Source organism: Saccopteryx leptura, chromosome 9 (assembly GCF_036850995.1).
Source record: "Saccopteryx leptura isolate mSacLep1 chromosome 9, mSacLep1_pri_phased_curated, whole genome shotgun sequence".
Taxonomy (NCBI): domain Eukaryota; kingdom Metazoa; phylum Chordata; class Mammalia; order Chiroptera; family Emballonuridae; genus Saccopteryx; species Saccopteryx leptura.
Window position 1 is genome coordinate 10,585,037 of NC_089511.1, and position 16,515 is coordinate 10,601,551.

The 16,515-nt window shown below is 56.4% G+C and overlaps 1 protein-coding gene across 1 annotated transcript in view; it reads right to left on the reverse strand.

Moving 5' to 3' along the window:
* The window catches only part of CNGB1 (cyclic nucleotide gated channel subunit beta 1), a 72,362-nt gene extending 55,850 nt beyond the window's left edge, over positions 1 to 16,512 (reverse strand). Inside the window, exons 1-12 of the mRNA XM_066350176.1 lie at positions 16,445 to 16,512; positions 13,777 to 13,958; positions 13,128 to 13,185; positions 12,751 to 12,829; positions 11,482 to 11,599; positions 11,325 to 11,367; positions 11,094 to 11,130; positions 8,296 to 8,371; positions 8,005 to 8,044; positions 6,613 to 6,769; positions 5,193 to 5,268; positions 3,574 to 3,610 (exon numbers count right to left, since the gene is read on the reverse strand). Of these exons, the coding sequence (XP_066206273.1) occupies positions 3,574 to 3,610; positions 5,193 to 5,268; positions 6,613 to 6,769; positions 8,005 to 8,044; positions 8,296 to 8,371; positions 11,094 to 11,130; positions 11,325 to 11,367; positions 11,482 to 11,599; positions 12,751 to 12,829; positions 13,128 to 13,185; positions 13,777 to 13,950 (895 nt within the window). The 5' untranslated portion in view covers positions 13,951 to 13,958; positions 16,445 to 16,512. The remainder of the gene's footprint in view (positions 1 to 3,573; positions 3,611 to 5,192; positions 5,269 to 6,612; positions 6,770 to 8,004; positions 8,045 to 8,295; positions 8,372 to 11,093; positions 11,131 to 11,324; positions 11,368 to 11,481; positions 11,600 to 12,750; positions 12,830 to 13,127; positions 13,186 to 13,776; positions 13,959 to 16,444) is intronic.
* Positions 16,513 to 16,515: the final 3 nt, after the last annotated feature.

Sequence of the window (16,515 nt, forward strand, 5' to 3'; positions counted from 1 at the left end):
GCGTCAGGGACTCGGGCTGTCTCCTTCTTCCAGGCTCAGCTCACTTCACACCCTGTGCCAGTGCTGCCGTCCCCTCGCTGCCAGTCTGAGACCTCGGGGGTCTCGTGCTCAAAGACCCACCCAGCCGGGCGGACGATGTGGATGGGTGAAGTGGGATATATGGTGTGGGCCTATTCTGGCTGGATCTGCCCAGTTTTCAAGAGAAGCCAGACTTCTTCCATGTAAAGCTGCTTGCTTTTTAAATGCTGGAAACTCATTCTAAATTTTGAAATCACTCCTTGCCCCAAACACAGACATCTGTGGGCCAGCTGTGACCCAGGGCACCCAGCTCAGGACTCCTGGCTAACTCCTCCTGCCTGCAACCCCCAGACCACAGGCGGCACTCAATCCACCCACTTTTCAAACCCACGTGCCCATTCTAGCCTTGTCTGCAGTAATAATATTATGCAATCACAGGTTTGCTGCATCGGTTTATGCTCTTTAATGTCAACGAAAGTGTCTATTGCTGACCCCTGGTGGTCCCGAGCCTCTGAGGGAGAGAATGTGGCCAAGCCTAAGAAGAACGTCTTCTGGGAAAAGCTGTGTCCCATGGGGACACTGACGATGTGGCAGGCACCATGCTGAGGGCCGTGCAGGTGTCCTCTCAAAGACAGTCCTTCATGGGCTTTCCTAGCCTTCCGGCGGGAAGTCCCCCTACTGTCCAGCCTCAGTGCCACAGGCTGCCCCTGGATGACCTTCCCCTTGCTCCGGGAGAAAGGGGCTGGCCTTGGTCCCAAGGGGCAGCTCCGGGACTGGTGGAAGGGACGCGGATTCCCTGTCACCCTGCCTGGGAGCATGGGCAAGGGCAGAGGTCACTGTTCAAGGGGGTGGGGGGTTCAAGGGCCACCCCCCCCCGCAGGTCTTCTCTTCAGGGCACCCTTCTTTCCTTCCATCCATCTGTCCGTTTGTCCATCTGTGCTCTCCCAGGCTCCCTTCTCCCTTGTTTCAGAGGCTCCCAGCTGCTGCCACCCCTGAAACGAAGGAGAAGACAGAGGGCGGTGGCTGGGTGGACAGGCGGAGGGATTGGACGAGTGACAGCCAGGGAGGCTCGGGGGCAGGGCCCCCAGACAGAGCCCAAGGCCTAACTCCTGTCGCCTGTGCATGTGACCTTGTTCGGAAACACGGTCTGTACAGATGTCATTAGTTAAGGATCTCAAGATGAGATCATCCTGGATTTAGGGTGGGCTCTTAATCCAATGACTAGTATCCCTATGAGAGAAAAAGAAGGGAGACTTGACAGACACCAAGGAAGGCAGCGAGGAGCCTGTGGACACCAAGGATGGGCTGTGGGCACCGAGGATGGGCTGTGGGCACCGAGGATGGCCTGTGGGCACCGAGGATGGCCTGTGGGCCCCGAGGATGGCCTGTGGGCACCGAGGATGGCCTGTGGGCACCGAGGATGGGCTGTGGGCACTGAGGATGGGCTGTGGGCACCGAGGATGGCCTGTGGGCACCGAGGATGGGCTGTGGGCACCGAGGATGGGCTGTGGGCACCGAGGATGGCCTGTGGGCACCGAGGATGGCCTGTGGGCACCGAGGATGGGCTGTGGGCACCGAGGATGGGCTGTGGGCCCCGAGGATGGCCTGTGGGCACCAGAAGCCAGGAGAGAGGCATGAACAGTGTCTTTGTCGGAACCGCAGGTAGAACCACCCCTGCTAGCACTCTGATTTTGGACTTCCGGCCCTCTGAACCACAGGAGAATACAGTTCTACTGTTTGGAGGCACCCAGTCCGTGGTCCTGTGAAACAGTCCTGTGTAACAGTCCTGTGGCAGTCCTGGGAAACTGACCCCTGGTTCCTGGCGGGGGTGTTGAGTCACCCCATTGCTGCCCCAGTGCCTACCCTGACCCCTGACCCTTGACCCCCACCCTCCTGCACCTCGGGAGGCCCTGTCTGTACCTGGCTGAGAATCCCACCTCCCTCCAGAGGAGGAGAGGGAAGGCTAAGAGGAGCCAGGGGCTCCAACCTCAAAGTTCTCAGGGTGGGGTCTGTCCTAGGGAACTTCTTCTCCTCTGTTAACCTCAGCCTGAGAAGCTGCTGCCTCCACACCATGAGAACCTGCTCTGTGACCTTGGGCACATCACTGCCTTCCCCAACAGCCATGGGGGTCCCTGCGGTGTCCTCCAGGGTGGCCATGAGCTCCATGGGACAGAGCGAGCCCTGCTCTGAGGCCTTCCCCTCACCATGTCATCACGATCACACAGACCCCATGGCCTCCACAGCCCACAGTGGCCATCACCAGCCTCCGAGTTCTCGTAAAGACCACCACCCACCAGGCCCTGGCCGGATGGCTCAGTGGTGGAACGTCGGCCTGGCGTGCGGGGGACCCGGGTTCGATTCCCGGCCAGGGCACATAGGAGAAGTGCCCATTTGCTTCCATTTGCTTCTCCACCCCCCCCCTTCCTCTCTGTCTCTCTCTTCCCCTCCCGCAGCGGAGGCTCCATTGGAGCAAGGATGGCCCAGGTGCTGGGGATGGCTCCTTGGCCTCTGCCCCAGGCGCTAGAGTGGCTCTGGTCGTGGCAGAGTGACGCCCCGGAGGGGCAGAGCATCGCCCCCTGGTGGGCAGAGCGTCACCCCTGGTGGGCGTGCCGGGTGGATCCCGGTCGGGCGCATGCGGGAGTCTGTCTGGCTGTCTCTCCCTGTTTCCAGCTTCAGGAAAAAAAAAAATACCAAAAAAAAAAAAAAAGAAAAAGACCACCACCCACCAAGTGGGCTGAGGTTGGACACAGCCTTACAGACAAGTGAGAAGCAGCCCCGGAGCCCTGAGGCCCACAGTGTCCGGACCCACGTCCAGGGTAGAATAGCGTCACTGCCCCCCGCTTGGCCCATGTCGGGCACTCATCGAGGCCTGACCCGGAGCAGGCCCTCTGTGACATCTGTGAATGAATGGGTGACCGCCCTCTCCACCACAGGCCTCTCCAGAGGCCATGAAAGGAAAGAAGAGCAGAGTTTGGATCCTAGCCCACCCCACCTGGCCTCAGCCTGTCCCCGGGCCTGATGCAGGGCTGGGATAAAAGGTAACACACTCCCCTACCTGGCCACAGGTGAGGGGATGCCCTCCCAGCTCCAGGAAGCTGGAGTCTACGGGGTCCAGTTCCCAGTCCGTCTCCCCTCACCCCTCAACCAGGGACTCGACTCAGCCAAACCCACTGGCCCTGCTGTGGGGGCAGTGGGAGCTCTCTCTGGCTGCCCAGCAGGGAAGGGGGGCCCGGCACCGTGGCCTGAGAGCTGTCTGCTCTGCATGAGAAGCAGGAGGCAGGCCACCCCTCCCCTCCCCCCACCTCCCCAGGCTCCAGCAGGGGCCTCAGGCCACCATGTGCCTCTGGACTGGGCTCTGGCGACCTGGCCAGGCTGGCCTGGGTGGGGCCTGCAGAGCCCGGGCGCCCTCAGCTCCCAGTCAGGAGCCCTGCCTGTGCCCTACCCCTGCCCCGAGTGAGTCCAGGCCCGGCAGCGGACAGCCCCATTGTCCATGCGTGCTCAGACCAAGCCACCTTCCCAGAGATGCCCACCAGGACCCACCAGCGTGTCACTTACTGGTCTGCACGTCACACGTCACAGGGCAGTCAGGCTCCTGCACGGGGAGACGGAGAAAGAACTGCTGTGGCCCCCTCACCGGCTCCCCTGCTTCTTTCGTCCCTCCCGGAACACGCATGAGCAGGAGGGTTTTCCTTCTTCCCTACTAGGACCCCGCAGAAGGGCCTCTCGCCTCGGGCTCTCTTCCCTGCTTCTCCTCTCCTGCCTCGGAGGTCGCCCTCTGCTCCGGTCACCCCCCTGCCTTCCTCTCCTTTGCCTCAGCTCCTTTGCCCAGGCTGGGCCCCCTGCCTACAATGCCCTCTCTTCGGTTCTCTGTGTTTGGAAAACCCTGGAGGGTTGTCTCAAAGCTCCATCTGCACGAAGGTCTCCCCCGCCCCCCGCCGGCCTCACACCTCCCCTGTCCCCTATGTCCATTCTCAGGGGTCCCTCCTCTCTGAAAGGGCAGCTTCATGGACTAATCCCCTGCCCCATCTCCCCAGGCCTCCTTTCCTTCTCTTGGGAAACCCCAAAGTTATGCTTCCTCTGCCGCCCTAGAGCCCACATGAACACGAAGCCTGAGGGCTCAGCCTGCAGGGCGGGGGGCCTGTGCACCCCCTACTGCTGCAGGATGGGGATCCACGCCTCCCACCTCCCAGTGCCAGGTGCTTCTAGGAAGATGCCCAATTGTCCCTAAGAAAGAAGGGCCAGGGGTCCGTTTCTTGGAGAGGAAGATGTGACAGACACCCTGCTCCCTCACATACCCACGCTGGAGTCCTAGGTTGTCAGGAATGCACATAGAGCAGGGGTCGGGAAACTTTTTGGCTGAGAGAACCATGAACACCACATATTTTAAGATGTAATTCCGTGAGAGCCATACAACGACCTGTGTACGTTACGCATTATCCAATAAAAATTTGGTGTTGTCCCGGAGGACAGCTGTGTTTGGCTCCAGCCACCCGCAACCATGAACATGAGCGGTAGGAAATGAATGGATTGTAATACATGAGAATGTTTTATATTTTTAACGTTATTATTATTATTATTATTAAAGATTTGTCTGTGAGCCAGATGCAGCCATCAAAAGAGCCACATCTGGCTCATGAACCATAAGTTCCCGACCCCTGACATAGAGCCATTGGCTTCCTAGGAGTCCTACTTCTGCCCAGAACATTCCAGTCCTCTTATCTCTGGGTCTCTGCATGTACTAGTCCTCTGCCTGAACGGCCCAAACTACCTGCATTCACTTTCACCCTCCCACTTCCTACTCCCTCCTTCAGGTCTCAGCTTGCAGGCCACCTCCCCTGGGAAGCCTTCCTTGATGCTCCCGGCAGTCTCCTCCTCTGCACCCCACATCCAGTCTGCTCCACCGTGGAAGCACCTCCCCCACCGACTGTGACCCCTCGACGGGCAGGGCTGAGCCAGCATTCTCGGCCCTGTAGCCATGGCCCCACAGAGGACGTGCGGAGTGAGCGAGCGGTGCCGACAGGCGGGCTGGGGGGGCTGAGCTCCCGCTGAGGGCTCCTTCTTCCTTCTGTGCGACTGTCCCGCAGAGACACAGGCCAACCACCCCACTCTTGCCTGGGCTCCCAATACCCCTCCCACCCCACCCACAGCCCTCCCTCCCTTGGCCCAGCGCCCACCTGCTCTTCAGCCTTCCCGTGGAGCACTGGCTGTGGCAGGGCCTTCTCCAGTCTGTGCAGGAGCCACGCCATCAGCCTGCACGTGGGAGAGAGTGGCCATGTCCCAGTGAGAAAGTGACACCGAAGTCTGATCCTCCTCCCCCCCCAAGGCAGACAGCCTACCAGAAGGCAGAACAGAACCCAGGTATCCAAAGGCCACTGTCCCCCCTCCCTGGCCTCTTTAGGCAAGTCTCTGGCTACTGCTCAGACCCCAGCAGGTAGTTCAGTCTCCCCCCACACCCCCACTCCACCCCCAGAAGTGCGTTTCAGGCCCCTCGCCCACCCGTGGCCAGGGTGGGAACTTGTCAGTGCCCATCCCATTTTAAAAGCAACTTTGTTTTTATCCTACAGATTTGCCTGCATGTGGTGAAATGTGCCCATACAAGGCTATTGCTCACAGCAAAAGAGTGGAAACAGACCTGAATGCCCAGCGCATGGTTAAATAAAGGCTGATACATCCACATAGGGGAGCACCATGCAGCCATGGAAAGGGTGAAGCAGACCTAAGTGTATAAAACCACTTCAAAGAGACATCTTTGGGCCCTGGCCAGTGGCTCAGTGGTAGAGCATTGGCCCAGCATGGGGAAGTCCCAGGTTTAATTCCTGGCCAGGGCACACAGGAGAAGTGCCCATTTGCCTCTCCCCTCTCCCCCCTCTCCTTCCTCTCTCTCTCTCTCTCTCTTCCCCTCCTGCTGCCAAGGCTCCCTTTGGAGCAAAGTTGGCCCGGGCGCTGAGGATGGCTCCATGGCCTCTGCCTCAGGCGCTAGAATGGCTTCGGCTGCAACGGAGCAATGGCTCAGATGGGCAGAGCATCACCCCCTAGTGGGCTTGCCAGGTAGATTCCAGTTGGGCGCATGTAGGAGTCTGTCTTTCTGCCTCTCCACTTCCCACTTCTCACTTCAGGAAAATACAAAAAAAAGAGAGAGAGACACCTTTGGATAAAAAAATAAAAAAATAAAAAAAGCAAGGTGCAGAACAGTTCGCTATTGTCAGGTAAGTAGCCCTGGCCTGACAGTTCGGTTGGTTAGAGCATTGTCCCAAAGCCCAGAGGTTGCTGGTTCAATACCTGGTCAGGGCACATACAGGAGCAGGAACATTCCTGTTTCTCTCTCTCTCTCCCTTCCTCTCTCGCCAAAATCAATTTAAAATTTTAAAAAATTATAAAATAAAAGTGAAATATACCCATAAGTTTGTGCCTAGAAAATGTTGAAAGGGCCAAGAAGCCACCTGATGGGGTTGCCCTGGGAAGGGGCCCTGGAGACAGACTCCTTTGAATTTTCTCCCAGGGGCATGTGTTGCTTTTATAATTTAAAAAGAAAATGGATGAAATTTGAGTGCTGCACTGCTCCCCGTTAGAGGCGTGGCATTTGGGGGGGCTCACCTGACAGCGTCCCCGGGGGGCATCAGGGAGGATGCTGGGAAGCCAGGCTGGGGCTCTGGGATCGGCTCCTCGGGCGCCGGGGGGCTGGGGCTGGGCAGGGGGTGACTCTCCGGGGCCTGCAGCATGGGCTCCGTCTCCAAGGGCTGTTCTGGGGACTCTAGGCAGCAGGGAGAGCAGGAGATTAAGATGACAAGGCAAGGCTCCATTGACCCCTTAAGGCAGTGGTTCTCAACGTGTGCGCCCTAGAAGATTTCCAGGTGCACCCTATGGTATTCCAGAGAAATATGTGCCTGTTGGGGACCAAAAAACCAACAGGGTTTTTGGAGCTTAGATTTTTGGGGGACAGAGGTGTGGGGAATTGTCTGTAAACTGACGGTCTGCCCAATCCCCCACCTCACTTGCCTGATTAGGTTGCAAAGGGCTGTTAAGCTGTGGTGCTGGATTGTTTACACTACCCCCCATGTTCCCCGGAAAGACTGGAGGCAAGTTTCTTCAATCTTTTGTTTGGTGTAAAGTTAAGATGATATGTATGGTGGGGGTTTTCTGCACTCAACACAAGATAAAAAGAGAGGAACTCTTTAATGTATTGATGAGGAAATGAGAGTTTGCCGTTCAAATATATGCCAAAACATTGAAGAAATCGCTAGGACACATCAGGCTCATGTTTCTCATAAACACAAGAATGAAAAAACTTAACACATTCATGCAGGGACCTGCCGAATTTACTAAATCTTACTAAGAATGTATCTATATATATAAAAAGATAACTTTTTTGTCTTTTTTTTAATTTTTAACCCCCTTTTAAGAATTCTAAAAAGCATAACTCAAAAAATGTAACATAAAAATGTTTTTTAATGTCAGAATAAATTTAATTTTGTCATATTTACTTCGTTTAATTACCATAAAAGCACATTTGGACTTTAAATTTTTTTCTTTAATATTTGACTTAATTATTATAACATATTTCTCAGAAATTTGTATATAGGGCGCCTATAATTATTTGTAGAATTTTAAATGTGCCCCAACTTCAAAAAGTTTGAGAACCACTGTTTGGCTTAAGGGCACAGGGGGCCAGATTTGAGGGGCAAACATGGCTGAGTGGGAGCCCCTTGGGCTCAGCCAACTACCCCTGTCATCAGACAGACGGAACTGAGGCCCAGGGAGCAGAAAGAACTTGCCTGGTACCTGACCAGGCTGCCCCTGGCCACTGGCTTTTTAGCCTGGATTGGGGGCAGGGTAGTGTCCACCACAACAGACCTCTCCCAGCAAGCCCTGAACTCCTCCCTAGCCTGGGCGAGGGTAGGGTCCTCTCTCAGACCCTCAGGCCCCGCTCTACCCCCAGCCCAGACTGTGACCACGTCAGACAGCCCTTCCCAGGTCCCCTCCCTGTACCTGGGCCCAAGGCAGCGTCTGCAGGCTCCTCTCCGCAGCCCTGGATCACCGGCAGGGAGAGAGGTCTCGGTCATGGAGCAGCAAGCCCTGTGCGCTCCCTCCCTGCCTGCCGAGAGCCGGCCCCTCCTTCCCCTGGGTCCCCTGTCCCTCCTGCAGTCTCTCCTCCCATCAGGGACCCCCCAGGCACCCAGGAAAGAGAGTGGGGACAAATGGCCAGAGTAGGCAGGCCTTCCTGAGACCCCAGAAACCCTCCAGGGGGTCGGCTTCCTGCTTCCCCTCTGCTCCGCTCACCTCGGAGGTCTTCGGAGGCTGAGGCAGCACCTTCTCCAGGTTCAGCTCAAACCACCTGAGCAGCCAGGGCCCGGGCCTGCAGAGGGGCCGGTGGTCAGCCCAGAGCCTGAGGAGAGGCCAGCTGCGTAGTCTGGACCTCCGGCTGGGGTCCCAGGCCTCGCCCAGCCCTTCCGAGCCCTCGGCCCCCATCCTGCACCGCGGGGCCCGGTACTGGATGGTCTCAGAGGACCTCAGATGGAGGGGAGACCTGCCAACCTCAGATTCTGACCCCGGGCTGGAGCAGGCTCTGGAACAACAGAGCCAGCCTGGGCCTCCGGGGCAGCAGTGCGGGGTGGGGGCTGCTCAGGGGCCTGAAGGCAGCAGCGTGGCTCCCTGTGACCCCTCTGCCTTCACGGGGGTGTGATCAGTGCGGTCACACAGGGCCTCACATCTAGAAGGGTCGTTTCTTATGTAATGCCGTCATCACAGTCTTAAAACTCTTAAGTTTTAAAAGAAATCCAGCATTTCCATTTTGCGCTGGGCCCCACAAATTATGTAGCCGTCCTGGGGCAAAGGTCCTGGCCCCAGCCTGCCCCTGCAAGCAGCCCCTCTCTCCTTGGGAGGCTCTGGGTTCCCAGGGGAACCATCCCCTCAAGTATGGCCCAAAAGAAAGTTGGCAAGTCCTCTGGGTGCCTTCATTCTAAGTCACTTTCCTGATTCCGTGAGTTAGCTGAGCGGCCCTGAGGACCCTGACCTGGGCAGCTTCCAGAGGACCAAGAAGCATATACGTATAGAGAGAGCTGGAGTACTGAATGGATAGATGGAGTGCGTGATTGTAGACATTCGTCAGTTCACCCATTCATTCAGCTTCTCTATGCTGAGTCCCTTCCCTACGGCAAGCACAGTGCTGAGCACCCCGGGGTTCGACGGTGACCAACACAGAAAGCCCCTGCACTCAGGGACCCGACAGTCTAAAGAATGAACAAGGGGCCTGACCAGGCGGTGGTGCAGTGGATAGAGCGTCGGACTGGAATGCGGAAGACCCAGGTTCGAGACCCCGGGGTCGCCAGCTTAAGCGCGGGCTCATCTGGTTTGAACAGAAAGCTCACCAGCTTGGACCCAAGGTCACAGCTCAAGCAAGGGGTTACTCGGTCTGCTGAAGGCCCGTAGTCAAGGCACATATGAGAAAGCAATCAAGAATAACTAAGGAACCGCAACGAAGAACTGATTGATGCTTCTCATCTCTCTCCGTTCCTGTCTGTCTGTCCCTATCTATCCCTCTCTCTGACTCTCTCTCTCTCTGTCCCTGTTAAAAAAAAAAAAGCCCTGGCCGGCTGGCTCAGCAGTAGAGCGTCGGCCTAGCGTGCGGAGGACCCGGGTTCGATTCCCGGCCAGGGCACACAGGAGAAGCGCCCATTTGCTTCTCCACCCCTCCGCCGCACTTTTCTCTCTGTCTCTCTCTTCCCCTCCCACAGCCAAGGCTCCATTGGAGCAAAGATGGCCCGGGCGCTGGGGATGGCTCTGTGGCCTCTGCCTCAGGCGCTAGAGTGGCTCTGGTCGCAACATGGCGACGCCCAGGATGGGCAGAGCATCGTCCCCTGGTGGGCAGAGCATCGCCCCTGGTGAGTGTGCCGGGTGGATCCCGGTCGGGCGCATGCGGGAGTCTGTCTGACTGTTTCTCCGTTTCCAGCTTCAGAAAAATGAAAAGAAAAAAAAAAAAAAAAAAAAAAAAAAAGAATGAACAAGGGAAGGAAAGAATGAATAGGGTAAATGGAGATGAATGTCTGACTGGAGAGATTGTAAACTGGAGGTTCCAGGCTTATTTGGGGAACCCACATTGTTCTGGCAACTTTCCAATTAGTCGGCACTATCTAAGAATTAAAGATTTGGCATAAAAACCTAAATTTCTAGCTTCTCTCTCTTTTTTTCAACTACAGTTGACATTCAGTATTATTTTGTAGTAGTGTCAGGTGTGCAGCACAGTGGTTAGACAGTAGTTAGACAGTCCTGTACTTTACAGAGTGTTCCCCAGATGTTCCCAGCACCCACCTGGCACCGAGCAGTTACTGCGGTAGTATTGACTACGTTCCCGCTGCTGTACTTCCATCTCCGTGGCTGTTCCGTAATTACCGGTCTGTAGCTCTCCATCCCTCACCTCCGTCCCCCAGCCCCCAACCTGCCTCTCCTCTGGCTCCATCAGTCTGTCCTCTGTGTCTGGGTCTGTTTCTGTTTTGTCTGTTCCCTTATAAATGTTATTTAGAGTCCACAGGTAGGTGAAATCATATATTTGTATTTTCTAGCTTCTCTTGAAAAACAGGAGGCTCTGGTCACCCTGGGTCCACTCCCCTACAGGACAGAGGCAACTGGAACTGGGCCGGGCCCCTCCCTAGAGAAGGGCACAGGCTCCACCATCGGGCATGGTCCTCACCCAGCCTGCCACCCTTGATGCCAAGGCAGCCACCCACCTCGGTCAGCTCGGAGAACTTCAAAGCTGATGACCACTATGAGGACAACCTAGGCACTCCAACACCCCCCACACGGCCCAGGCTCTGCCGCAGGGCTCCGCACGGCATCCCCGCCTTCTCCCATCCTCAGAACGTGGCCCCTACCTGAGAATTCTTAGTAATCAACACCATAAACCATGGGCAGCAAGGACCGATATCCTTGTTTTGTGGATGAGAAAAGCAAGGCCCGGAAGAGATGAAAGCACGTGCAAGGTCACACGCACTGAGGGTCTCAAATACAAGACCCTGGGCTCTCGCGCACACTGCTCCCCCCACCACACACACTACAGAAGAGGCTCAGGGACGGGAACTCACCCAGCGTCCTTTGCTCTGGAGTCCCCATTAGGTCCGCCTGCAGAAGCAAGTATGGCGGTCAGCAGCAAGAGGTCTGCCCAGAGCCCCGGGTCAGCTCAACTCAAAACCAGGTTTGAACCCAGGGCCAGTCCAATGTGAAACTTGGCCCTATTGACCCTCCCCAGGGGCACGGCCCTTGCCAACCTCCCCTCCGCCCCACCTCTGTAAAGCCATCCTACCTCGCGGCCTTACCTGAGCACAGAGTGCTGCAGTGCTCGGGGACCTGTGCTCCTACCTGCCGGGACAGACAGACAGTCAGACAGACAGGTGTGGGCAGGGAGCCCAGGTGCGCTAGCCTCCTACAGCCCCTTCCGCACTGGACCCTCACAGCTCCCAGCCCTGGCCGTACCTGATCTGGGCCCTCCAAGCCAGCCGCAGTGCTCCGGGCCGGCCCGCCGCTGTGGCCAGGCTGCGGGACTACCTTCTCCACGCTCTTCCTGAGCCAGGTCAGCACCCAGGCACTGGGACTGCGGAGGGACAGAGATGCTGTCCACCCTCAACCTCCCCAGCCCCGGATTGGTTTTTTCAACCTAAAGAAATTGGTTGGGCCCTGGCCGGTTGGCTCAGTGGTAGAGCGTCAGCCTGGCGTGCAGGAGTCCCGGGTTCGATTCCCAGCCAGGGCACACAGGAGAAGTGCCCATCTGCTTCTCCACCCCTCCCCCTCTCCTTCCTCTCTGTCTCTCTCTTTCCCTCCCACAGCTGAGGCTCCATTGGAGCAAAAGATGGCCCGGGCGCTGGGGATGGCTCCTTGGCCTCTGCCCCAGGCGCTAGAGTGGCTCTGGTCGCAATAGAGCGAGGCCCCGATGGGCAGAGCATCGCCCCCTGGTGGGCGTGCCGGGTGGATCCTGGTCGGGCGCATGCGGGAGTCTGTCTGCCTGCCTCCCCATTTCCAGCTTCAGAAAAAATACAAAAAAAAAAAAAGAAATCAGTTGGAATTGCAAACCTTTACCTCTCCACTGTGAGAGTTCAGCTACATCATCTCTCCCTGAAGCTTGTGTCCTTCTCTGGAAAGTGGGGGTGCCGACTCTGTGAGGCAGGTATGCCCAGCGCTATCCTGAGCCCATCCCCATGGTGTCTGAGAGCTGCCAGCTCTCCATCATGCTGTCCCCGCCTAGCCTGGCTCCAGGGGTCCTGACCTTGGCACCTGCCTGTGCCCCAGAAGGGCTAGGGCTTCCTGGGGGTGTTTCCTTGTGGCTGAGGCCGATCACCCTGGATACGAGGGGCACAGGCTCACTGCCTGGGCCAGGCCCCAGCCACAGACGTGCTCGCTTGGATAAGCACCACTGGTCTACAATGTGTGAGCCAACCGGGAAGTTTCACATAAAAGTCTGGATTTCTGGCATCCTGGGAAATAAGAAGCTCTAGCCACTGGGGACCTGCTTTTCACCCAGGCACTGAGAACCTCTGGCCCCACCCTTCACTTCCCATGGTCACATTGCCCATTTGGGAGGCCCCGCTCTCTGCCAGAGGCTCCCTTCAGCTAATTGCCAAAATGCCCTAGACTTTGCCTGGGAGTGACGGAGGCCTGAGAGCAATGCCCGTCCCCGCCCCCCAGTGGCTGCCTAGCTGATGGGGTGGTGGGAGGCTGGCCCTAAGGAGAGGGGAGGTGGAACTGTACCTGTTCACTTGGGGAACCACAGCCACCGGGGTGGTTCCCTGGAGGGATGTGGGCGGAGCAGAGGCCTCCTGCTGGGTCTCTGGAAAAGAGTCCCTCCCCCCGTTAGCTCTGGAGCCTCTGAGAGCCCATTGCTACCCTGTTGGGGAGGTCAAGTCAGAGGCAGGGGAGAGAGGAGAACCCCCAGGGTGTCAGAAGGCTGGAATTCCAACTCAGCTCAGCCAAAAATTCCCCAGGAGCCCACCCTTCCTTTCTCTGAGCCTCAGTTTTTTCATCTGTGAAATGGGCCTGCCAGCCTTGTGGTCCCTCCACAAGGCTCTGAGTGGGAACAGAGCCCTGTCCCACCACCGGTCCTGCCGTCCAGGGCCCCCAACACTCACCCTGAGGGATTGGGTCAGCCACTCCGAGTTCCTCCCCTGCTGATGGCTCCTCGGGCGGCTGGAGGGTTCAAACAGGACCACGTAAGCCCTCAGAAGGCAAGGGCAGCCCCTGACCCACATGTAAGGGACTCTTCCACTCCCCGCAGGACCAAACAACACTATTCTCATAATTGTCTCTGTAAATCCTGCTGGCCTCACTTCCACCTCCCAGCGCCAGGGGTCCCTCCTCCAGGGCTGGGCCCCCTCCCCGATGTCCCCCAAAGGTGGTCCCCAGGCCTATCACAGCCCCCAGGATGCTGTCCCATTTCAGTGGCCTGAAAAGTGGAGGGAACGTACTAGAGATTTACATTCTAGCAAGCTCCTCGTCTCCTCATGGACGGGCAACAAAGAGTTCATGCTCTGGCTATTGGGAGCAGCTCTGTTCTAGACTCTAGGGATGGCAAACTATGGCCTATGGGCCAAATCCAGCCTGCTGCTCATTTTGTTAAATAAAGTTTTATTGGAACACAGCCATGCTCATTTGGTTATGTGTTAGATCTGGCTGTTTTCACAAGCCAATGACAGAGTTAGGTATTAACAGAGAGGGCATGACCCACAAAGCCTAAAACAGTTCCTCTCCAGCATGCCTTCCTCATCCTCCGCTTCTTACCAGAGAGCCGGCTTCCGGTGTGGCCTCCTGGGGGGCTGTTTCAGGCTCCGGCTCCGGCTCCATCACTAGGTCACGCTCCGGCTCTGGGTCTGCCCCCTCTTCCTCCTCCTCCAACTTGGTCTTCCGAGGGGTCCCCGGGGGCTGAGGCAGCACCTTCTGGACCCAGCCCCACATCCTGACACCTGCGGGGAACAGAGCCCTGAGCCTCCCCAGAGCGCTCACAGCTGCTCCCACCATTTAGAGGCCACTTTTGTGGATTACACATTTCCCTTTCCTCTCATCTCTTAAAATATTTTTACAATTATATCTCCAAGTAGAAATACTCAAGCCCACAAACATATGTGTATATAAAGAGGTTAATCACAACAGTGTCATAGCAAAAGGGGAAAAACTTCCAAACATCCATCAGTAGGAGGCTGGTTATTGGAAAGTACCTAAATGTTCACCTGTAAGAGGGGTACATATTAAATAAATTATGCTATGCCCAATAATGGAATATTATGGATCTACCTGAACTAATGTGGAAAGATGTTCATGCTCTGGACTCCAGTTGTGAGCAAATCAGTTAAACGCTTAGTACCTCAGTTTGCTTGTCTGTATAATGGGATATTAATAGTACCTACTCTTAGGGGTGATTGTAAGGATGAAATAAACTGGTAAGAACAGTGACTTGCACACACCGAGAGCTTAATAAATGTTGGTTGGGACTATTATTTGGAGTCAAGTAAAAACAGTTGTCATGGAATATCATGTTCAGCACAACCCCCTTGCAAACTTTTATAACTACATTATAAGTCATATGTAAGTGGATATGGTTTAAAAATGGAATTAACTGTTTTCATAATTTAATTTTTTTTTTTTCCCTGAAACTGGAAACCGGGAGTCAGACAGACTCCCGCATGTGCCTGACCGGGATCCACTTGGCATGCCCACCAGGGGGCGATGTTCTGCCCATCTGGGGCGTCACTCTGCCCATCTGGGGCGTTGCTCTGCCCATCTGGGGCGTCGCTTTGCCGCAATGAGAGCCATTCTAGCGCCTGAGGAGAGGCCACAGAGCCATCCTCAGCGCCCGGGCAAACTTTGCTCCAATGGAGCCTTGGCTGCAGGAGGGGAAGAGAGAGACAGAGAGGAAGGAGAGGGGGAGGGGTGGAGAAGCAGATGGGCGCTTTTCCTATGTGCCCTGGTCGGGAATCGAACCCAGGACTCCTGCACGCCAGGTCGACGCTCTACCACTGAGCCAACCGGCCAGGGCCCATAATTTAAAATTTTTTAAGATAAAATGACCATTGAACCCCTTTTTCATGTTTACTGTGATATTTCAGCCCTACCTTCTATAGATTCAGTGTCTGGTGTCATCTATATTTGGGGAGCTGGAGCCCCTTTCCTCATAACTAGATCCCTACAGGGTGGCCTGGCCCAGCGGGTGGCACACAGGTCGGTTAGTGCAAACTCCCGGCCGTGAAGGGACCCTTCCATGGCAGTGCCCGACACGGTGTGCCCTGCTCCCCCAGCCAGGGGCAGCCCAGGCGTTGGTAGAGTGTTACCCTGTCCTTCCTCTGTCAGGGGCCCTGGCCCCAGGCTGGAAAGGGCAGGTTCGGGGCCCAGGATCCCAGCAGCCCCCGGCCAGGCTGCCTTCCCTTCTGCCCACATCTCTGACTTCTGTTCCTGCCCTGGCTCAGCCGTCCAGCTTCCCCTGTGAGAGGCTGTGGGGGGGGGGGGGGTATAGCCTCGGCTCAGTCGCCAAGCAGGTGAACTTGGGCCAGACGTGACCCCTCTGGTCATCCATTTCCCTGTTTGGGTGGGGGGTAGACACAGTGATGACCCGGGCTGGAAGAGCCCGAAGTCACATGCTAGGATGGTAGGTTGCACCGACCCCAGCCAGCCTTAGGCAGCCTCACAAGCCAAAACTGAGCCAAGGGCTCCTGACCCATGGCCACACTCATCTTTGTTCTCACCACCTCCCGCTCAGCCCCAGTAAAAATAAATGTCATCACTTTACAGCAAAGGAGGTGGAAGCACAGAGAGGTTAGCAGACTTTCCCAAAGTCACACAGCCAGTAAGTGGCCAAGCCAAGTTTAACTCAAGCCTGCCTGACTCCAGGTGTCCCACATTCACTCCAGGCGGTACCGAATTTGCTGCTTCCCCAGGCCAGCCCTGCACACCTTCTCAGCAGTCAGCAACTGTGACTTTGTTTCTACACCTTCTGGAAATGACTAGGGCAGCCGGCCTCACTCCCAATCTTTCTTCTTTCCACAGACTCAGCCATCTTCTCCTACATGGAAACTTCTGCAGGTCCCTTCTATCTTTTGGCCATGTCCCTGCCAATTCCACTTTGATGGCGGTGGCTCAGGTTGGGAGGGGGAACAGAGAGTGGCAGCCCAGGACAGCGGTGGTGCTTGGACCACCAGCCTGTCAGAATCTGCTGGACAGCTGGTAAAAATACAGAGTCGTGGGCCCTGCAAACCCTGCACGGGACCTAGAATCTGCATTTCACGAGCTGCCCTGGAGACTGTGATGCACACTAAGGTTCAAGCGCATGGGGCGGGAGGGGTGAGGGAAGCCCCAAGGTTCTCAGCCTTGCCCCCTTCTCCACGTCTAAACACTTTGCTAGTAGGAGATCCCATCAGCAGTCCCATGGCCACCAAGCCGCCACCTCAGCCTGCGTTACCTGCTCAGATGCCGACCACCAGCCAGGAAGTACCGTCTCCCTACCACTCACAGCTGGCCTCTCCAACGTGG